We start from the raw sequence: 22,478 nt of genomic DNA on the forward strand, positions 1-22,478 counted from the left end.
TGATATTTATAAGAAGTCTTCCATTTAATTATTTTTACTTTGTATTATATATATGCCTCATCTTTCTGGAGAAATATAAAAAAATATATATTCTTGCTTTTGGGACTGCATGAGTTGATCGGGAGCAGACTTCTAGAGAAGGTCACATGGCGCCCCCTTGTGGTAACTTAGTCAAATACAGTACAGACCAAAAAACGGATGTAAAGATCATCTGAGAAGGACATCTTTTAGAAGCATTTTATTACTTTTTTTGACAAATATATATATGAGGGATTTCCTATTATGGAAACATTCTTTCAAAGATACAGTTACAGCAAATAGACCCCTGTATATGGACAGGATGACAGGGGGAATCAAAAAAACATTACATGATTAATCTAATCTAACCTATGTGTGCCTAAAAAGGAAAACAATGGTGCAATTTAATAATTTGAAATGACTTTGTAACAATTTCATAATGTGATTTTTACAGTAGTCATTTTTGGTAATGCTAAAAACAAATGCCTAATGGGATTGTGTCACTTCCTGCATCTGTATGGTGCAGCCGATGGTTGGGTAGAATTGCATAAAGGCACACAAGCTTCGATAACCCTCCGTTGAGCATTACTTTTTTTTGGCAAGACATTGGTCCCAAGGGGCAGTACAACCGTTGAAACTACAGGAGAAAAATAAAATTACAAAGGTTTTCCCTCTGCACACAGGAAAACAAAAGAGTTCAAAAGTATCTTGATTAATATTGTACCCACTCAATTATCTGGTCAAGTTCAAAAGTTAGGGGGGGTGGGGGGGGGGGGGACAGGGACGGGGGGCTAAGGAACATTGAATCAGAGGTGTGGCGCTGTCAACAACCTCTCAAGAGCTTTGCTAGTTTACATGATCTTGGGCGGGGGGGGGGGCGGTTCAACACCTTCAACATTTTCACAGAGGATGGAGCTCAGCCAGCGATCTCTTCTGCTGCTGCATGAACCCCTGCAGGCTCCTCTTGCCCACCCTGAACGAGCTCTCCTTGCGGGAGAAGGGCAGCACCACCTGCAGTCTGAGCAGCGTCTCGATGTTGCTGAAGCTGCGGATCTGCGAGGTCTTCAGCGTGTCCAGGACGGTGGTGGGCAGGTAGCCCGCCAAGGGGTCCAGCCACTTCTCCTTCCACGACTTGATCTCCTGAAACAGAGACACTTTGTCTGGCAGGTCCTCGCTGTACAGGCGGAACAGAAGGCCGCCGAAGGTGGGCGTTTCCACCTTGGACATCGCGTAAGGCACAATCTCCAGCGCCCGCAGGGTGTCCAGGACCTTCTCGGCGAAGAGGTCGGCCACCTCGGCGATGGAGTGCTCGATCACCTTGGCGCTGACCGACTCGGCGTAAAAGTCACTCAGGGGGTCCAGCAGCACGGGGCGCAGGGTGGGCACCTGGAGCCTGGCGGCCAGGGCCACGGCCTCCTGGAACCAGGCCTTGTGGTGGACGTCCACGTCGCAGCGCAGCTTGCAGAGGGCCTCGTTGAGGTCGGGCAGCGTGTCCACGGCGAGCAGCATGTCCAGGGGCTTGCCCTGCAGCGACGCGCTCAGCTTGCCTGTGGCGGCCAGCACGTGCTTCTCCACCACCGTGGCGAAGAGGAACTCGAAGCGGCGCACGGCGTCAAAGAACTCGCCGGCCTGGCGCCGCTCGGCAGCGTCGCCGCCGCCGCCGCCCTCGTCCTTGAGGTCGTTCAGGCAGAGCATCAGGGCCTCCAGGAGCTCCACCGTCAGCTCCTGCATGTCGTGGCTCCGCTCCCAGCTCTTCACCAGCTTGTCCCGCAGCTCGTGGCCCCGGGCCTCGTCGTGCGGGAAGGCGCCGAGGATGGCGTCCTCCAGCTTGTTCTGCCGCCGCGCGTCCGCCGTGAACCACTGCAGCAGGCTCTCCGTCAGCGCGGCGCCGTCCGCCGCCTCCGCCACCGGCGAGGAGCGGGCCAGCCACACGTTGAGCGACACGGCCGCGCTGACGGCGCGCACCGCCTGCGGGTACTTGGCGGCGAGCGACGCGCACACCGCCCGCATCTGCGCGCCCGCCGCGCCCACGCTGAGCAGCGCCAGGCCCCGGCAGTACGCCATGTTCAGCCCCCACTTCTCGGAGAGCGCCGTCTCCACGGCGTCCGCCAGGGCGCCGGCGTCGGCGTGGTAGGGGATGAAGGCCAGCGTCTCCTCGCACTGGATGTCCTCCTTGTTCAGGTAGCGGATGCAGAGCGGCACGTAGAGCTCGCCGTCCACCTCCGCCGCCTGCTCCATGATGATGGTGAAGAACTGCGAGTCCCACAGCTCCTTCAGCATCTCCTCGCGCAGCTCCGGCCCGTAGAAGGACATGGGCCCGCGGGGCTCCGGGAGGAGGGCCTCCGGCGGCAGCGTGCCGTTGCCCTCCTGGGGGGCCGCCGCTGCGTCGGCGGGGGGCTCCGCTACAGCGGGGCCACTCGTCTCCTCTTCCATGTGGTTTACGTCGGCAGCAGCGCCTGATTTCAGAATGGAAAAATGAGTCATGATGATGACGTCTGTGTGATCCATTAAAGATAACAAATATTACAGGATTATGGGTTACATTTCATTATGTATTTTCAGTGCAAATCTTTTTATTTTACAAAAAATGTAGGATTCAGACTAGGAGGGTGCAACACATTGGAAGACTCAAGGGTTCTGTACTAGTGACTGCTCTGTAAATGTACTTGCCTTTGATCAGCTTTAGTCCTTGAAAGGTTTCCAGGACCTAAATTGCAATGAGCACAAATACATTTGCATTAAATATAAACACTGTGTCAATAAGTTTGATCAATGGTATCGTGCAGAGAAGGCTTGGGTGGCATCTACTTTTTCACACCTTCCTGACATTTTCCCGGGTATGCAATGGTATTTATGTAAACCACCACCCACCCAAAAACAAAAACAGAAAAGCTGAGCTGCCGGGGAAGTCATAATAGCATGTAGGACATTGTCTAGCTTAAAATTCTGTCTTATATGCAATTAGCCTACTTAGACAAGTCTGCCGGGATAAATACATAAAATCATGAATAGATAGATGAAATAAGTGCCCATCTTCTAGATTCTTCCTGGGAGGAGCCCGTCACATCAGTGGGCTGAACAGAGTTGTGTTGGTGGTGTGAGTTTGTAGTATGGAGGGGTAATCTGAAGTTAAAGTGATATGTGGTGTTTACATTGCATACTAGTCCTGGAAAGTTATCCCCACCACTGCCATCTTTCCCAGCTCAGCTTTGCGTATAGCCTGACCTCTGGTGGCCTGTGCTGTGTACTACACTACAGTGCCTCTATACAGTAGCTCTGCATCAGTTTAATAGAAAGCATAGTCTGTATTATTACCGTTTTTGAAAGTCATACCTTCGGGATTTCTCAATGCCCCGGTACACTACAATACCTTGATACCACCCAAGCCAGCAGTCTTCAAAATAAATAAATTAAGATTACCTGGGCCAGACAGGGCCTACTCTCCGGATCCATCTCCATGCACCTCTCCATGAGCTCGGGTAGTCTCTGCAGCGTCTGCTGGTGCATGAGCAGCATCACGCGGTCCGTCTTGCTGCCCCTGCAGATGGTGCCCTCCAGCAGGTCCCTCATGGAGTTCAGGGTGGACTTCATCAGGTCACACTCTATGCTGACGCTGGGCAGCACGGCCACCAGCCGCAGCAGGGAGGTCACGGTGGGGTGGCTCCGGGCCTCCGGGTGGAGCAGCGTCTCCGAGATGGACGCCGGCGGCGCCGCCTCCTGGTACTTCTCCCTCCAGGCCACGGCCCAGGCGTTGATCTCCATCTCCGCAGTGTCGGGGTCGGTGAGGTCGGTGAGGTACGCGCCGAAGGGCTTGTCCGTGGACTCCAGGCTGGACTGGGGGTTGCACGAGGGCAGCAGGGAGAGGACCGAGAGGGCCTGCAGGTGGCTCTCCGAGAAGCAGTGCTTCATCTCCTCGATGAGACACTTGAGCACGGGGATGCTCAGGGTCTCCCGGTAGTAGATCTCCACCGACTCGTAGTTGCTGGCCTCCTCGGGGAAGCACACCTGCTCGGGCCCCACCTTGGAGGCTAGCTGGAAGGCGTGCTCGAACCACGGCCCGTGCGCCGTGCCGATGTTCTCCAGCAGCTTGCTCAGCGCCTCGATGATCTGGGGGATCTTCTCCGCCTCGCCGATGATGTCTGCCGGGTTGCCACAGCGGAAGACGGTGCTGCAGTTGCGGAGAGGGGCACAGGCGTTCCTCAGGATCACCAGGGCGACGATGAAGTCCATGCTGCGCACGGCCGTGGCCAGCACCTGGGCATAGAGCGGCGTGGTGCCGCCAGCGGTACCGGCACTGACCGCGTCCAGGCAGCTGAGGACGCCCTCCAGCGTGTCGGCGAGGGCGTCGAAGAAGTCGTCCCGCCGCTTCCAGCGCGAGCAGCAGGTCTCGGGGCTCTCCCCCAGCGCCTCCATGGGGGCGTTCAGCAGCCCGTCGACGGCCTGCGCCAGCTGCGCCTCGAGGCCCGGGGATCTGTCGAAGAAGCGCAGCAGGTCTTCGGCCACGTCGAGCATCCTGGTCACCGGGGGGCAAGGCACGCATCCGGCCAGCCAGTAGGCCAGGCCGCAGGACTCGCTCGGCGTGACGACCGACAGCGGGAAGCTCTTCAGGAAGTCCAAAGACATTATCTTCAGACTCTGGCAACCGGAGCCCGAGTGCATATAGGCCTGTCCGCGGCACTGGGACATCGGCAGGCCCCAGTCCTCGGTCAGAATCTTAGCGAGGGTCTTCGCTTGTCCATCGACATCGACGGGGGATTCGTCGAAAGGCAGGAAGCCGAGAAGCTCCACTTTTGGGGCTGATCCGCCGACGTACCGGACGAAAACGGGCAAACGGCTGCCGTCGGAAACCTGGACGGGCCGGTCGGTGATGAGGGAGAAGAAGGGGGACTCCTGGATCTCCTGAAGGATCACATCACGGATCCCTTTCGTCAACAGCATGGCTATTTCCGTCTCCCCGATGTCGAGTTTGCCTCTGCCGTCGGCCCCGAGCCAGCGACACAGGCCCAGCTCCTGGACGATGCTTTCCGTCTCATCGGTGGCGATCTCGGCCAGGGTGCCGTTCTTCTTTGCCATCAGCGCGGCCAGACGGAACACCGTCTCCAGGCTCTGCTGGTTGTCCCCGGTGTGACCGTTCTCTTCGGCTGGTTGCTCCTCGGTGGCGTCTACAGTTGGCTGGACCACAACCTCCTCGGCCTCATCTTTTAGATGGTCAACTGAACACAAAAATGCAAAGACAATCAAGAGAGGCATTATGAATGGCCTTGCATGCATGATGCAACTGCCTTGGTTTTTTTCCCACTGGTGTTATTTTAGGCTAGTGGTTGGTCATACAATATTGACTACAAAAATTGCAGAGTCATGTCTTCTGTTTGTTATTTCTTGTTCTCCACTTTGTGAAAGACAGATTGCTTCATGGCATTTATGTACACATTTGTAGTTCTATACTTTTTTCATGCATAAACATGCACGTAACGGTCCTTGTATAAACCCAATCTTTCACAATCAAAATAAGGCTGAGCTTTGTAAAAAAATAATAAGAATTTGCGTCTTCACACAAATGTTAGTTAATTATTGTGTGGATTGTGGTTTTCTATCTGATAAAGAACAAGCTACAACAGGCTTTATGATTACATTTGATTGAGTATAATGATATTTTAATTTACAATTGTGTTTGTGTGTTTTAATATCTGATGCGAGTACAATACCTTCCATGTTATTTTCAGAGTTCTTCATTAACGTTTTGGATTCCTTATCCTGCAAAGAAATAAAACAAATATTTGTAATACAAAATATTGAACACACATGAAACCTTAGCTCCATGAATTTGTAATTATGCAATGACAAAAGTCCCGGTACATCCAAATACTATCTGTGTTGCAGAAGTGACCATTGTGAAAACCAAATTATATATACATGATATAGAATTCATGTTCTCCATTTGTGAAAATGTATATATATATATAAAAATAATAATAATAAATAATAATAATAATAATAATATTATTATATTATTATAATAATTCTAAATTCATTCTTACCAGACAGATGCCCTCCAGAGTCTGGGGGGTGACCTTCAGACACTGGGTGACCATACGGTCCAGGTCCCGGTTGAAGTCGGTGCCCACCTGGAGCATGGCCAGACACGGCGTGCGGTCCTTGGGGTCCGTGTTCCTCAGGTACTCCTGGAACATCTTGTGACGCATCTTGGCCCCGCAGTCCTCCAGCGCCGTGCTGGGCAGCACCGACATGATCCGCAGCAGCGTGTTGATGTTCCCAAAGTACTGCATGACGGGCAGCCGCAGCGTGTGGAATATGGTGTCGGGGATGGTGAGGGTCACCTTGGTCTTCCACTTCACCCGCCAGCAGCACAGCTCCGTGAAGAAGTTGTCGGCGTCGGGGAGGTCGGTGCTGTACAGCGGCGGCTTGGACTTCAGGCTCTCGAACATGTAGCTGACGGTGACCGAGCAGGGCACCAGCGACAGGAAGTTGAGCGCCTCCTTGTGGTCCTCTGAGAAGTGGTCCTTCACGGCCGTCATGAGGTTGTCCATGAGGGGCACGCTCAGGGCGTCCTTGAAGAAGCCCAGGGGCTTGCGGGCGGCGTCCCGGGGCTGGGCGGGGTTCTCGGGCTCCTCCACCTGGACGCGCAGGCTCTGGGCCACGGCGCAGGCCTCGTCGAACCAGTTCTGGTGGAACACCTTCATGTTGGTCTTGACCCGGCTCAGGGTGGCCAGGATGCCGCTGATCTGACACAGCTGGGAGGCGGCGCTGAAGTGGTCCTTCTGCAGGCCCGCGCTGAGCTCCTTGGTGAAGGAAGAGGTGTTCTTCAGGATCACCATGGCGATGATGAAATCAAAGTCCATTATCTTTCGAAGCAGCGTGCCCGCTTGTTCGGACAGCGATTCCTTCCATCGCTGCGGGTTGTTTTTGATTTTCTCCAGACACTCGACCAGAGGCTCCATTATTTGTACAAAGACTTCATAAGAATCGTGCTTCTCTTGCCACTGGGAGCAGAACTTCCCTTGCAACTCTTGGACCTTCTCGTAGCTTTCTCTGAGGCCGTAGGCGATGACGTGGTCGACCTGCTTCTCGAGCAGGGAGCTGCTGCCGAAAAACATGAGAACCTCCTCAAACACTTCAAGGGCTTTGGTGATGGCCGGCACCGGGATAGTCTTGGACCACCATGTGTTGAAAGAGTAGCAGGAGCTGTGCGTGCTTATCGCCAGCGGGGACTTCTCCTGGACCTTGCACGCAAAGGCCTTCAGCTTGTAGGATATGTCCCCGGAGCCCAGGTAGGCCTGCCCCCGGCAGTACTTCAGGTCCAGGCGCCACTCCACGGTGAGGATCTCCATCAGGCGCTGGACCATCTCGTCGCACTCCAGGTCCGCCTCGGCGAACCCCATCAGCTCCAGGCGCATGACGTCAAAGCTGTCCACGAACCTCAGGAAGAGCGGGAGATATTCCTTCTCGCCAAGCACCACGACACGGTCGATGAACAGGGAGAAGAAGGAGCTCCCCACCTCCAGCAGGACGCCGTCCCGCACTGTGTTCTCGCACACGTTCAGGACCTCCTTCATCTCCGACTTGGACACGTACTTGGACACCTCGCTCTCTTGTTCGGCGGAGACTTCTGTGTTTTGCCGGCTCTGGCTGTTGTACGCGGCGGTCACCGCGGCCTGGAGGGCGGACTTGAGCGCCTCGCGGTCCGTCTCGGCACACTTGAGCTCGACCAGTTTTTCGCCCTCCATATCTATGGTCATCGGTTTTGGCTCGTCTTCGTTGTCCTTTTCCACGTGGTTCCCATCGTTTGCAACAGCTAAAATAATTATATGAGGAAGTCGTTTAATTCATTCAAACAATAGAAATGAATACCATAATGGTATTTTTTTTCTCCACATGTAGCATTATTATAATTAATTAGAAAAACATTCTACTTAATAAGGTACAGTAACGAAACATTGAATAGATAGACACAATTCTTGATATTATTGATAAGAGATGTATCAAAAATTTAATGTAAGAATAGCTTTTCTTACCTTTGGGTTGCTTTGCTTTAACTGCATTTTCCTGTGACAAAGGAACAAACAGATTAGACATCTAAAATACATGAGGCACTGGCAGACATCTGAAGAATCACGCTTACCGTTTGTAACAACTGCATGATTTCCGGATGGGATTTTGCATAGGTCTCAACCATCTGCTCCACGTTGAAGTGCACATCTTGGTTTACAAACACGTATGCCAAATGGCACCGTCTCAGGTCCGGCGGTGTGCCTTTGAGGTAGAAATGACATCGCTCCAGGACCATGTTGTACTGGCCGTAGACGTCGGCCTCGGCGTTCACACAGGGAACGGTGCCCAAGACCCTCAGCAGACTCTGCACATTGGGGTAGAAGCCGATGTCCTGGATCTTCAGAGTGGCAAACACAGTGGTGGGTAGGATCCTGCGCTTGCTGGCGTGTCTCCACTTGAGCTCCCAGCAGCCCAGCTCCTCGTAGAAGGTGTCCGGCCGGGCGAGGTTGTTCAGGTTGGCGTCTGCCACCTTGTCCCGGCGGATGCTGAAGTTGTGGTCCGCCATGTACGACGGCACCAGAGACAGCCACCGGAGGATCCGCACCATCTCCACGCTGAACACCCGCTTCACCTCCGCCACCAGATACTGCAGGATGGGCCGGCTCAGGTTCTCGCGGAACATGTCCTCCAACGGGGTCTCGGTGGTGGTCCCGGTGTCCGCCACCAGCGCGGCCAGCGAGGGCTCGGGCGCCATGACCTCGACCCCGAGCTTCTTGGCCCGGCCCATCGCGTCGCCAAACCACTTCCTGTGGAAAATGGCGATCTCCTGCTGGTACTTGGTGACCAGCTTTAAGGCGTTGGAGATGGTGTACTGCAGTGTGCTGCTGATGCTGATAATGCCCCTGAGACTTGAGTTGAGTATGCTCACACAACAAAGCGTGTTCTTCAGGACCACCAGTGTGACGATGAAGTTGAAGTTCTTCAGCGTGGGCCGGAGCTTGGCCAGCTGCTCAGCAGTGTCTTCGTCCACCTTGGAGATCACTTCATTGATGACGTTGAGGAACGGCTCCAGGATGTCCAGCATGGTCTGGAAGGCGTCCGTGCCGTACTCCCAGTTCCCGCGGCAGGCCTCCTTGATGCCGTCCACCCGGCCTTTCACGTGCCCGTACGTCATCTGGATCTTGCCCTCGAGCCTCTGGCTGAGCTCCGGCGTTCCCCTGATGAGCCCGGCCACCTCCTCGACGGCGTCTGCGACTCTCTGGATGAAGGGGACCGGCATGCAGCGGATTATCCAGATGTTGAAGACGTAGGGGTCGCTGGGAGAGAGCACCACCTGTGGGAATTCCTGGAGAATCCTGCAGGTGAGGTCGCGGATCTTCTGGCACATGCCGCCGGTCACCAGGTAGGAGAGCCCGCGGCAATGCTCCATCCTCAGGCCCCACTTGTTCCGCAGCTCCGTGAGCAGCGCGTAAAACAGGTTCTCCGTGTCCAACTCGCAGGGGAGGAAGCCGATGAGGTGCTTCTGGGGGAAGCCCTCGACCGTGACGGAGCGTACGAACACGGGGATCTGCTCCTTGCCCTCCATGTTGGTGGCGTCCTGCAGCAGGATGGAGAAGAAGCGGGCCATCTGCAGGCTGTTCTGGATCTCGTCACGCATCAGGTCCTCACTGAACTGGAGGATCTCTTTCTGGTCGATTTTCTCCACACAGATGGGATTTAGCTCCGGCCGGCCCCGGGATTCTCCCATCTGCATCGGTTCCTCCATGTTCGTGCCATTGATGCTGAACCCGGTTAGAGCAAGGACTTCCTTAAAATAGACTTTGAGAGACTCTCTGGCTTTGGAGCCCGCCGGGTCCTCTTGCATCGGGTCATCTCGTGGTAGGGATACACACATTGTGCTGTTTTCCCCGGAGACCTCGGACTCTTGATAGACCTCATCGGATTCAGTATTGTCTGACAAACAAAAAATAATGTTCATTTAAAAAATATTACACAAATACATTACACACCATTTTATAATTTATTACAAATGTTCATGTCAAATCATATTTTGACATAATATTTCTGCTTGTATACATTGTTATTGAGGTAAACTGGTCTACCTTTTGATTTCTTGACAGAAGCAGGTTCCTCCTCAAGCTAAAGTCATGACAAGGGGAGATTAGGTTGGTTGACATGCATTCATTGTACAATATTACTAGAATAAAAAAATCCTACTGACGCTCTATGAAACACTTACAGGATCACCAGCTCGTTTTCTATTGGTGGTTGGGGGATTGGTTGATGGTTCTGTGTCATCAAACACTGTGGGAACTGCATCTTCCTTCAACACAAAATTGGAAATGCCCTAAAATAGAAAACAAAAAAGATTGGTACAAACAACATGACAAAAGACAGAGAAATAACTTCATAGAGAAAGGATAATTAAAATGACAATCCAATCATCAAAGTAACTGTTGGATATCAATGGGGCCAGCAATACTAATGTTAGAGGAAATTATATTAAAGATGAAATGTGTACTATTGAGCACCTCTCAGTTAGTAGGCGGGAGGCTTTAAAGGATTCAGGTTTTCAGTTACACCACACAGGTGGTTTTGCAACTGTGTGAAGCTAACTAACATAGCTTGGCTGTGTAGGTGGAGTGACTTGGAAGGATTTGTCATAAGATAATTGTAAATTAATCCTGTTATAGGATGTGTTTTTATTATTGAGATCACCATCGCTCACTCAGCATTGACTAAAGATATATCAAGGTTATCTTCATTTAAATTCTAGATTAAATGTGACATATTGCAACTTTAAGTCATCAACACAATAAAGGCAAAATAAAAAAGGTATTGGCTAGTTACAGTGGATCTTAAGACAACTCCGGGCAACAATCCCTTTCTCCTCCATTTCGCGGTTCAGTCTATACTTGATATTGACGTGGAAGAACCAGAGGCGTCTGAGAACCCGACACAGTCGTTTGAGATTCATAATATCATCCGGAGGCGCAAACAGCCCATGATAATATATATTATATTATATAGATATCTAAATATAATATGATATTATTTAGATAAAGAGCTCCAGGACTCCCGCTGGAGCACCCGGAGTGTTCAGTGTTCCACTGTAAACACTAGCGCATGGTACCGTGGCCGCAAGCTGCTCAGGGCCACACTCCCACCCTCCACCTTGACCCGCCTCTAAAAACGGCATGTTTGTGGAGAGCTCATTGTGGGACTGGCTCGTAGTGGCTGTAACTCTGCACCAAGGCTGAATTTCTTGAACGTCTTCAAGTACTGTATTAGGGGCCTACTAACACCTATATTAAAGCATCCATAAAATAGCATGCCATGGGACCTTTAAAGATCTCCAAAGATTTGGAGACATCAGTTACTATGCTTTGCAAAATTGCATTCTTTAACTGATATATTCTATCAATTAAAAAATGCTGGCCAGCCCATTACCCTCTTTGGCAAGAAGAATCGTAATGACACTCCCAAAACCCCTCTGACACATGCCACCCCGCAAGCAAAGCTATGCTACATTGCGTCACACAGCTGCACGGACAGTTATAGTGGACAGCATGCCGTTGTTGAGTTTTTTAATTCTGAAGGATACATGCTAACTGGGAGGGGCTCAAGCACATTGGGACTTTGAATTATTTTTAGTATAAAAGTCTTTATAGTATAGTATACCCTTTGGCAGCCAACTAAGTAAGTAATTAACTTTGAATTACTTACAAAATCAATTTATTCAGGTTAATCAATTAGAGAAACTATTAAGAAACAAATTAATCAGTTGGCCTGATAAGAAATAACGTAGAATTACTGATTGTGTGCTAGCATTGCATTGTTGTATTTATTGTGGCAATACCTTAAAATGTATAAATAAAAAATACCAACCAATTACCAAAATGATCCATTCGGGTTCTTACCTCATGGGAAATTAGGGAAGGCTCAAAGTGTTTAGCACAAAGTTTGTAGAGTTTATGCAACTCTTCAGGACCTTTAGATGCCAAGTCTGGACGATGGCAGTTGTCCAGCCATTGTTTACAGCTGCAAAGAGGGGAATATATCAAAATTGTGTATGGGTGTCCAATTATAGGGTTGTTATTTTGGCATAATGGTAAACTAGCTACAGTAAGCTTATTATTTAAAATTAGTAGGCCCTTACACAATTTCACTTAATTTGCATGTTTGAAGGATTTCTCTTCCTATGCATTGATTAAACAAATTACTTCATACAATGAAAATATTATAAATGTATAAGCTTTAATCCCAAAAAAGGGACTACAATAATACATTAGAGAATTTAAAATTATATATGACAGGAATCATCAACTAACAAGGGTAGCCACATTTAAAACGGTGATAGTTTTAAGAATTGTATATGGCTCTAACTAAATGGCTTTTAACGCCAGTGCCAGTTAAAAATGAAAAATGGTATGCTTGTTGATTCTTCAATCTTGTTTGTCTTTTCGTCCATGAATTTAAATAAGAATATAGGTTGGTTAAATGCGGTCTCAAAATAAAAGCAAGCTGATTTGAAAAGCGCAGCTTGTGGAGGCGCCAGATTGCAGATAGTGACTTTTAGTACATCCTACACTCAGTATTGTGGCCGTGGATAGCCGTATGCACTTGGAATAATATAGTATAGTAGTAATAGTATAGCCCTATTCAAATGACTATTATCTACAATTTACTGAGATGTGATAGCCGTTGTTAGTCCGATTAAATCCTGCTTGCAAATCTATCATTGAATGGGACATTATAGAGATATTTGAGAAATGATCTTTGCTAGCTGACCTAACCTAACACAACCACCCCTGCACCTACTCTCAAATGGATATTTACACAACTGAAGTTTACGGGCTGTTTATTTGTCATGGTTAGGCTGATCGGCCAAGAGAGCATTGATAGCAGGTCATACAAATGAGTTTAGATCATAAAGTAAAAAAAAAAAAAATAGAACCCATTTTATGTGGGACTTTTCTTTCAACACTAGTCTGCGCCATTTTCAATGGAGTTGGTGTTTCTATTAGCTAACATCATGTTCCGGCTAATGGTGGATGGCTACAGTACTCACTCTCCAGGATTTTATTTTTTAATTCGCATCATAATTAAATAGCAAAGAACTTACCGGTCGGGGTCCGAAGGAAAACTGAAAAGGGTTATATCTGAATCCGTTTTCCCCTGGTCAGACCCACAGTTCGTCGCAGCGCAGCAGTCAGTCATCTTGGACTGCATGTATATGGCTAGCAAGTTAGCTCGCTGGCGGTTGCAAGCTGACAAGCCTACTCTGGAGAAAAGCCTGCAGAGTAGCCTACAAAGTCATGCCTGGTGCGGTATTTGCGACCAACACGTCGAGTTTATTGCAACGCTCACGGGACGTATCTACGCGGAATAGAGAATGGACTTATTCCATTCTTTTAAAAAGTTGATGGTGCGCGGTGTGCCGAGAGCATGTACCTACACATAAACCAGGAACTAAGATGTGCAATACATTGTTCCGCCACTAGAGCGCGGAATGGAGTCGCGTTCTTCGGCTTTGTACCTTGTGTCTTCCTCCAACGGATTCACTGCTGTGATTGGTGTGCTGCTGAGTCGTGAATCCGTCCACACGAGGGGACGCTTGTATTCCCATATTTGTATTTTTTTTATTTATTCAACCGTAATTAAACCGTTAATTTTAGAGCCATTTCCAAACACACACCTTTTATCCAGAATAATGCATAGATTGAAGGCCGTAAGAGAGCACCGTTTCTGCATGTTTGAACTATAAAGTTGGGGCAAGAAGTCGAGATGGGTTAGTAATTATTAGGTATTGGGTTTACCAAGACCCAAGAAAACAACATTTGGAATGGGGTGAGTCGAGTGGCTGGTGAAAAATGTTGGGGTGGTAAATGGAAAAGGCTATAAAATAAATTACATGTTATGCCTCTCAGTGAAGATTAGATCGGTCGGGCAACAGTATTAAATGTCAGGGTACATGGTTTCTCCAGTCCATGACAATTAGTAGGCCTTCAATGAACAAAGAAAGCCTGATCACCAGTGTTGCAAATTTAAATTGAATTATATTGAATCTATCAATGAATGAACCTCAGTAGACCGTAGTCATCATTTATGCAGCAGCTTCAGAATACATTGCCTGATGAGTAACAATACATCCAGACGCGTATAGCGCCAGCGAAGAAAATTAATGTATCCATTCATAAGACAACTTAAATTATTAAACCATACCCTACAGCAAATCTCAATCCATGTGAGAAGCCGGTTTGTTCCAGCCTGTGGGGTCTAGATCTGTGTGCGGTTGTGTGTGTTTGTCAGTTACCATACTGTCCATGGGCTCGACATAGATTGTCTTGATCTAAACAGTCAAATATATTGTTGAATGTGTATGACAAGAGTCATTTTTTCTGCTTCACTCACTGTGGTAACTCAATCATAACAATGATCAGAATTTTTTTTTTTTATTGAACTCGACGTCTAAACAAACATGTCAAGCATCACAGCTGTACACACTACCTTTCAAATAGAGTCACTAATATATACAGGATTTCGGGGAACAATTATTCTGATACATTGTGAAATAGTACTACTGCAAATTAATGGTAGATCTTCTGAACTATTAGTGGTATTTTCTTCCCAAATGTTAATTTCTGATGGTTATTTGCATGTCCAAGTTTGGTGACCTCCTGGTGGGGTATTTGTATGAGGGATGGGTTGGCCTACAAAAGAGTTCAAAGGAATAGCAACTGGTCAGTAGGAAAACAAACTTCCCTCATTATGTATGACCTCTTAGAGTAGAAAAATATATATACAGATAAAAAAAAGCCAGCTTCAATATACTTTTTCATTATTACAACGGAATCCAGTATCAATGTTTAGCAACACCAGACCATCCTGCTTAAACTGTCTCAGTCTCTGGCTCCATGCTCTTTGCTGGTTCTTTGCTGTCCTTCTCCTTCTCTGGGTACGCCTTCATGTAAGCCTGGACCATGGCGTCCAAGTCATGCTTAACGTCAATGTTGACATTTAGGAGAGCGAGGCTTTTGGACCTGCAGTGGTCCGGTGTGTTCTTGATGTATCTCTGGTAGCGCCTGTAGGCCAGATCACGGTCTCCCTCGAGAGGGAGTGTGGGCAGTGTCCCGAGCAGCCTCAGCACAGACAGCACATTCGGGAAGAACTTCACGTCGGCCAGGCCCAGTGTCTCCCCGAGACTGCCTGGGAGGGCCTCGCCCTTGCCCCTTGGGCCCTTCCACTTGACCCACCAGCAGTGCAGCTCCGCCGAGAGGGTCCCTGCGTTCGGGATGTCGTCCTTGTACATCTGCAGTTTCTCCTCCTCGGGTTCGGTGACTTTACTCTTGCTCAGGAGGCCGGGGATGAGCGACTGGCTGCCCAGCGCCTTCAGGTGCTCCTCGCCAAAGAGTTCCCTCAGCTCGTCCACGACATGCCTCACCACGGGGGCCGAGGCGTGTTCCTTGTAGTAGTGGTCGGGCAGGACGGTCACGCCGGGCGCCAAACCCTGCCTCTTTGCGTAGCAGCGTGGCGCCCTGATGGGGATCTCCATGGCGTTGGCCAGGTTGACCGCTTCGTCGTACCAGAACTCATGGTACACGTCGATGTTGTCGGCCACCTCCAGCACCGACTGCAGCACCGACTCGAAGTTGTCCACCGCAAAATGAGCTTCCCCCGCCGACCCCTGCAGGTTGGCACCGAAGGCGCGTGTGAGCGAGAGGGTGCTTTTTAGCACAACCAAGGTCATGATGAACTCAAAGTCCGCCAGAGCTTTAGAGATCTCCAGAGCATCCTGGATCACCTGATCGTTCCATCGCATGTCTTCGTTGTCATGCACACTGTCCACGCAGAGTAGGAGAGACTCTATGATGTCTACCGCCACCTCAAATGCCTCACCGCTTGTGGTCCAAGCGGTGTGACAGAGCTCTTTGAGTTCATTGGCTTTCTCTTCCTTGTCCGGATAGAAAATAGCAATGGCGTTCTCCAACTCCAATTGCAGAGCTGTGGAATTGGTGAAAAATGAATGAATTTTCTTGAAGGTAGACATGACAAGCTGAACTCCTGTCAAATTCAACGTGTTGGCCAGTGAGATGTTTAAGGGGCAGGTTGATCTTGGTGTAGCGACTGCCTTTGGGTACTGCTCCTTTAGCTTTGCAACAACATCTTTAACTTGGCTAAAATGAGTAGCGGAACAGGAATGGGCCTGAGCTCTGCATTGTTCCATTTTCACACCCCATGATTCAGTCAGCTCAGAGATCAGTTTTTCTGCCACGCTGTCTCCCTCACACTCAAAATTCAGAAATCCCAAAAACGTTTCCTGCTGGCTGTTTGTTTTGTCCACATAACGCAGGAAGACGGGCAAGTGCCACTCCTCTGAAATAATCACCACCTCGTCCGTGATTAACGAGAAGAAGCCATTTTGCCCAACTTCTTCCAGAAGCTCACTTCGAACACATTTCTCACACACGTCGATCAGCTCAGTCAATCTGGTAGGGAGATCGCCATCTTTATCCTCAGCCCATCTCTTCTTCATGGCTTCCTCGCCAGCATTCATGCGGTAGTCGAGCAACTCCACAAAGTTGCTCGAAGTCAGGCTCTCCTGTTTGTTATCAAGAGATCCTCTGACAGGAATGTTTTGCTCCCCCAACAGAAGGAGTAATTCGAACAAAGATTTGAGGTACTCTTTGTACTCCTCCTCCTCCGAGGGTTCCGGAGGGTCATCTGTGGTCGTCTCTGTTTGGGTCTTTTTGACTTCTGTAGATGAAATCCATACAAACTCATGAATGAATGCATACCTTGTTGTTAATGTAGTTTCCATGATCACACTATTACTGAGCTAATCAAGAGTTTAATAAGTGATTAATTAATTGAATTGAAGCAAAATAACATGAAAAGTAGAGAACAAACATCGAGTAATACCTACTTTTCCTCATTTTTATTTCCCTTTCAGCAACTTCTGCCTATATAATGAGAGAATAAAGAGGTCACACGTTAGATTCAAATGTTTATTTATGTACAGTTAAGACACTTACTTACAACAATGGCAGTGCAATATATTTACCATTGCTTTATTGCGCTTCAGCTGTGTAGAATTAGGTTGGCTTGGCACATCAAAAATAGACGGTATGGCATCGTCCTTCAGTACTGTACTGAGATTCTCCTGAAATAGAAAAAAAGAAGAGGATAACATTACATACAAGGTGAAAGCGCTACGCAGTAAAGGTTTTGACAAGGACATTAAGACGACAGCTTATCATCTACCAATCAAAGGATCATGCTTCTCATCTCATGTCTACATGATTGCTAGCCATTAGGGATTAGGTTAGGGATCTCGGACGGCATCCTTTTGCGAATAGTTCTTCCACATAGGGTATGTGGAATAGTATGCCTATACACACATATTCAAGTGTAATGCAACATGTTCATGTTACTTACAGTAGCGTGACTCTCATAAGAGGATGGATCAAAGTGTTTGACGCAAAGTCTGTAGTATCTGTACAACTGTTCTGGCGATTTGTCTTTGAGGTCCTCGTGATTGCATTTGTCCACCCACTGTTTGCATCTGAACCGAAACAAAGCAAAGCGAACATTGTTTAATATTTACATGAAAACGTGTGTTTGTGTTAGCCTATTTTCTCTTACAACGTAAACTCACGCGCTTTTTTGCTATCCTTACCTTTCAGCGTCCTTTGGAAACCTGAAGAGGGGATGCTGGTTCGATTTCCCGGTCGCACAGTTAGGAGCAGCGCAGAAATACTGCATGATCCCCCTGTTACGATTCAAGAAATGTAATTTAATAACGGACGTGGACTCTCAATCCCGTATACAACTCGATCACAACACCGCAGGCGTGCTACGGAAACTAGGGTGCGCGCCGTGAATGACGCGCCAATCAGTTTTTACCCATAATGCTTAGAAATGGATGGACGAATGAATGGATTTCCGCTTTCTGTCAAAACATTATGCGATACTGTTACCATTTTTTTTGTATTACTAAAATACATTTATTATACCACTATATTATTATATTAGACATCCAAACTTTTAATTGATAAGGATTGTAAAATTAAATGCATATAATACATCAGAATGTATCCTGGGATTTACAATCCCTATATGTAAACCATATTATACCATACATCTGCGGCAATATACGAATTATGAATAAATTGAGCGCTTCTTGCAGAATCACTGAAGAAATGGAAGTGGAAAGAAATTCCCCTGCAGTAATCCATACGGTTCTCACTACAAGTCTTCATCTCATCATTAGTCATGTGATGAATATTTTGCTTATTCAAATCTTAAGATGTAAATAGTGGGTTATTTAATTTGTATTTAGGGCTACAAAGCCCTGGTTATTATAAGTCATGTTATTGGCTGGCCAGCTTTTAATGACATATTGGCTCTGTTCTCAATGTTGATATTATAATTAATAAAATATTGCCGTTTGGCCCCAGTAAGGACATGTTTGAACATGTTTGAACATGTTTTCTAAAAATCTCCCATCGCAGTGAGTCTTTTATTTCCTTTACCGTGTGAATTTAATTACGCTTTGGGCGTTTTGTGTTGCTTTAGACCAGTACCATTGGAATTCTATTTAGTTTCAAACATTCAAAAAGGAGACCTGTAAGACCGCCTCCGCCTGCCTGAGGCTCATGATGGTGCCTTCTTCTCAGTTTGAATTGGTTGGATGTTCATTCTCGCGATAACACATTGACCAATGCCAACGCCTAACCGCCAAAGTCAAAAGACGATTTGTTTTGCCGGTCCTACAGACAGTAGTACTGTGTGTCCCAGGAAAGTCAGAGGCAAGAGGAGCGTAAGTTAACGATAGGTTTTGTTTTGCATGTCTGATATTGATCGTACAAATAATGGAGAGTATCTATTTTCTAACACACGTGTACTTTAGTGTATTGGCTGTTCAGTTCGCGACTCTAGTCTAGTGCAAGCCACCAAATACCATCATGAAAGTGGCTAGGCTGACGATTTAACGAACATTGATTTATATTCGACTAGGTCTGATATTTTTTATGTTACTCTTAACAGTTACTGCATTTACATGGGATTGAAGTTATGTGTTGTTTTGAAAATAGTTTAGTATCCAATCTCATTTGAACGATGTTTTTTTCGTATTTTCTCTATAGCTGTTTGACTGCAAACAACATGGATGTTTCACGTCGAAATCTCACCAAAAAAGTAAGAAACTTTCTCATTTAATATTTTTTCGATCTCAATGGCTCTAATAAAAGGAAAATTGATACATGAAAATGTCTTGCTTTTGCATTAGGGAAATAAGGAAAATGCGGAACCAGCGCATGGGAGCAAGCCTACCAAAACAAGAACGGGGTCCGTGGCCCCACACCCCTTAAAGGGGATTGAAACGCAACCGAACCAAGGTGGTGATTCCACGCAGGCTGACATGCAGTTAATAAAAACTGTCAATACAGTGCAGAAAAATGCCAAAGCAATGCCTGCTGGAAACGCCCATAAAAGACAGACTCTCAGTAAAGCTTTCCTCACGGAACAGGCAGTCAAACAGAAGAAAATCATAGAGGCTGCGAAGCCACCTCAGCCCCACACCAAACCAGCCCCAGGACTGTATAAAGGCAAAGTTGTCCAGTCCAAAATTGGATCTATTTGGAAGTCAAATGTTGTAGCCAAAGAGGGGGATCAGAAACCAACTGCCAGACCTTCAACTGCAAAAGTGGAGAGCCGAAGGGTGGACCACTTGTCAAAGAGGTGGTCCACATCGGTCGCAGACTTGCCATGCCGAGCTGACCACAAGCCCAAATCTACAAAATCCAAGTCTGTGTCGGACGGGCCGCTGCCAGTCCCCAAGCGGCCGGTCACTAGCCGGCCCCCGACTGCATTGCGCACTGCTCCCCCTCCCCACCGTACCACAAGGCCAGCGCCCCCCAGCTCTGCTAGGACCAGTGTGATGACCAAAGAAATGAACACTATGACTGTGAGAGACAAGAAGGTGGACCTGCCTTCAGTTTCCAGCAGCCTCAGTCAGTACAGGGTGCCCATGGAGTCTGCCGCGGATAGAAGGTTAATAGTTACCTCAAATATTTCAATTTCATTATTTGGGTTATACATATGGCATTCACAATAACATGCATTTTCCATTTCAACCCCCCCCCCCCAGGGCAAAACTGGCCGACTGGCTTGCTTCCAAGGGCAAGGTTCCGAAAAGACCAGCAATGTCTGCAACACTAACAGCCAAAACACTGCCAGCCAAAACCAGTCACGTCGAGCCCAAACCCAGCCAGGTCCCCACTGCTACTGCTGTGGTTCCTGCTCCCAGTGCTAGCCCGGCTGGAGAGGCCGCGAGGGGTGAAGACCCAGCCAGCGATGCCTCGTCACCCCTCACCCTGAACGCCACCCTGGACCTGCTGGATAACTCTGACTTGGATCTACCAGTTTACCCGATGCCCGGAGTGAATGACGTAAGGGGATACTTTGAACTGCTATGTTCTAATCACTAATGGTTGTTTTGTCATTTGAGTTTTTTTTTCCTGATTTGAGAGCTGTCCCTGACACTGCCCTTTCTGTTGTGCAGATCGTGATGAACCTGTGCGAGGCCCTATCAGCTCTGGCAACAGAGGAGGAGGATGGTAAGCGTCTTGGGTTGAATCAGGGATTTGTGAGAATGTGCAGCATATACGACTTGTACTCTCCAAACCTCCCTGGAATATTATAACTATTATTAACATTGTTAATAAATGGACAAAGATTAAAAAAAAAAAAAAAAGTCACACTATATAGTCTGATCTAACTTGTGCCATTCCTTTTTAGAACCTCAACAGAAGGATCAGTCTGACGATTGTGAAATGGCCGACGGTACAGCAAACCAAGACAAGGAAAATAAAGAAATGTCTACTGATTGCAAGGAGGAGGAGGCGGACGAGGAGGAGGAGGAGGCAGCGGCGGAGGTGGTGAAAGAGGATGTGGAGGCGGAGGTGAAGGAGGTGAAGGAGGAGGTGGAGACAGAAAGTGATTCAGAGGAGGAAGACTACTGCAAGAAATATGAAATTGTTGAGGAGAATGAAATGAAGAAGACTGAGGCGACGCCGACGACGACGGAGGATGCGTCGTCTGTGAAATACAATGTTAAAACCACCCCCTACCTGCAGAGGTGAGTTCAGAGGTCCTGAGAAGTTCAATATCAAGGACCATCACACACCTGACTTCCTCAATTTTGAATGGGTCCAAACATATTGTGGGTGACAGAGTGGAGGTGGTGGGAGTGAATTACATGTGAAATTTCCAAGAACTTAGACAGAAAGCGGAGTTCAGCATTTCATCCTTCCTTCATCCTCCAAAGTCGAAACAAACCGTGATTGTGAATCTGAATAACGGGCAGCCGTCCTGTGTGCAACGTACATGATAATTGATATATAATTGACACCTTACTGTCTGTGCTTCAGTGTGAAGAAGGGCCTGCAGGGCGAGGTCCGCAGCGCGTGCGCCGGCTCCAGGAAGAGGCCGGGCATCAAAGACCTCAAGTTCCTGACCCCGGTGCGCCGCTCCAGCCGCATCCACCGCAACTCCTCCCGCCTGCCTCCCATGGTGCTGGACCACGACCCCTGCGTGACCTCGCTGGCCGAGCTCGTCGGGCTGGACGGCGGCGACGACGCCAACGCCTACATCTACAGGAAGAACCCTGCCTTGCCCAAGGACTCGCCGGAGCCCGAAAAAGAACTTGATGATTCAGAGTATTTTTAAACGAGTTGGAGGGGGTTTTAAGTTACTATAGCTACTCGGCGCCTTATGTGGAGGTTTTAAAGCGACAATTATACAAATGTTATACACTAAAATAACCAAGCTACAGCTGAATTCTTTATGTAAAAATACTAATGGCACTAATATTAGTAGGGTTAGGTTTTGTTTGCCTTAACTGTTCAAAGGTTCATAGTGATGTATAAAACAGACTTGTGATGTATAAAACAGACGTGTGTAACAGGATGCACTAGTCAATAAAACTCATTTTAAATGTAATTATGGTTGCAAGCCGTGTACTTTTCACACCATGACTTTGCATGGCACCATTGATTGGAAAACAAATCCCAATACATAAATTACTGTTGCTTCCACATCAGGTTTGTTTCTTCAATTCAGCTAATTACCCAGATAATTTCATCTTCCCAATTTCTGGGCAAAATACTGATCAGGCTGTCAAGTCTTGCAATGCAGAAGGACAAATCAGTGCATTTTTGGTTGTTAAATTGCTTCTGATCTGTTCCAGGTTGCTTTCATAGACTAGAGTTGAGGCATGCTGGGGCAGACCTTAGTGTAATCTTAATTCTTGAATGTATTTATGTGGAGTTGGTTAGGTCTTCAGCCTGATCATATCATTAATTCAAAGCTGTATTTGGACCATGACCAATACTACGAAATCAGAACCAATACAATTAGGGGGGGGAAGGGAACTCATTCATGGACCA

General features: G+C 47.9%; 3 protein-coding genes across 3 annotated transcripts; 1 reads left to right on the forward strand and 2 right to left on the reverse strand.

Annotated features, from left to right (window-relative positions):
- Positions 1–222: 222 nt before the first annotated feature.
- Positions 223–13,477, reverse strand: LOC311354796 (uncharacterized protein). Its single transcript, XM_084474650.1, has 11 exons — positions 13,154–13,477; positions 11,949–12,069; positions 10,268–10,375; positions 10,131–10,167; positions 8,159–9,981; positions 8,052–8,082; positions 6,057–7,831; positions 5,724–5,772; positions 3,439–5,231; positions 2,689–2,725; positions 223–2,474 (listed from the first exon to the last, which is right to left on the reverse strand). Exons 1-11 carry the CDS (start codon positions 13,258–13,260, stop codon positions 919–921), a joined length of 7,437 nt encoding a protein of 2,478 aa, XP_084330776.1. The 5' UTR covers positions 13,261–13,477; the 3' UTR covers positions 223–918.
- Positions 13,478–14,508: 1,031 nt separating this feature from the next.
- thap12a (THAP domain containing 12a) lies at positions 14,509–17,870 on the reverse strand. The gene is made up of 5 exons (XM_084473981.1): positions 17,708–17,870; positions 17,467–17,593; positions 17,093–17,191; positions 16,955–16,991; positions 14,509–16,785 (listed from the first exon to the last, which is right to left on the reverse strand). The coding sequence occupies exons 1-5, from the start codon at positions 17,791–17,793 to the stop codon at positions 14,921–14,923; spliced, it is 2,214 nt and encodes a 737-aa protein (XP_084330107.1). The 5' UTR covers positions 17,794–17,870; the 3' UTR covers positions 14,509–14,920.
- A 940-nt stretch (positions 17,871–18,810) lies between these two features.
- Positions 18,811–22,026, forward strand: LOC311354848 (uncharacterized protein). Its single transcript, XM_084474711.1, has 7 exons — positions 18,811–18,850; positions 19,176–19,227; positions 19,319–20,082; positions 20,180–20,480; positions 20,594–20,648; positions 20,830–21,169; positions 21,462–22,026. The coding sequence occupies exons 2-7, from the start codon at positions 19,195–19,197 to the stop codon at positions 21,757–21,759; spliced, it is 1,791 nt and encodes a 596-aa protein (XP_084330837.1). The 5' UTR covers positions 18,811–18,850; positions 19,176–19,194; the 3' UTR covers positions 21,760–22,026.
- The last annotated feature ends 452 nt before the right edge of the window (positions 22,027–22,478 follow it).

The sequence above is a fragment of the Micromesistius poutassou genome (genome assembly GCF_964030765.1).
Source record: "Micromesistius poutassou genome assembly, chromosome: 10".
Taxonomy (NCBI): Eukaryota; Metazoa; Chordata; class Actinopteri; order Gadiformes; family Gadidae; genus Micromesistius; species Micromesistius poutassou.

Coding starts and splice junctions, on each gene's coding strand:
- LOC311354796 (XM_084474650.1), bottom strand. CDS start 13,260: ATGCAGTCCAAGATGACTGACTGCTGCGCTGCGACGAACTGTGGGTCT. Junction 10,376..11,948: donor CTTCCCTAATTTCCCATGAG/GTAAGAACCCGA, acceptor TTTCTATTTTAG/GGCATTTCCAATTTTGTGTT. Junction 5,773..6,056: donor CTCTGGAGGGCATCTGTCTG/GTAAGAATGAAT, acceptor ATTTCTTTGCAG/GATAAGGAATCCAAAACGTT.
- thap12a (XM_084473981.1), bottom strand. CDS start 17,793: ATGCAGTATTTCTGCGCTGCTCCTAACTGTGCGACCGGGAAATCGAAC. Junction 17,594..17,707: donor TTTCCAAAGGACGCTGAAAG/GTAAGGATAGCA, acceptor GTTTCGGTTCAG/ATGCAAACAGTGGGTGGACA. Junction 16,992..17,092: donor TGAAGCGCAATAAAGCAATG/GTAAATATATTG, acceptor CTCATTATATAG/GCAGAAGTTGCTGAAAGGGA.
- LOC311354848 (XM_084474711.1), top strand. CDS start 19,195: ATGGATGTTTCACGTCGAAATCTCACCAAAAAA. Junction 20,083..20,179: donor GAGTCTGCCGCGGATAGAAG/GTTAATAGTTAC, acceptor CCCCCCCCCCAG/GGCAAAACTGGCCGACTGGC. Junction 21,170..21,461: donor ACCACCCCCTACCTGCAGAG/GTGAGTTCAGAG, acceptor TCTGTGCTTCAG/TGTGAAGAAGGGCCTGCAGG.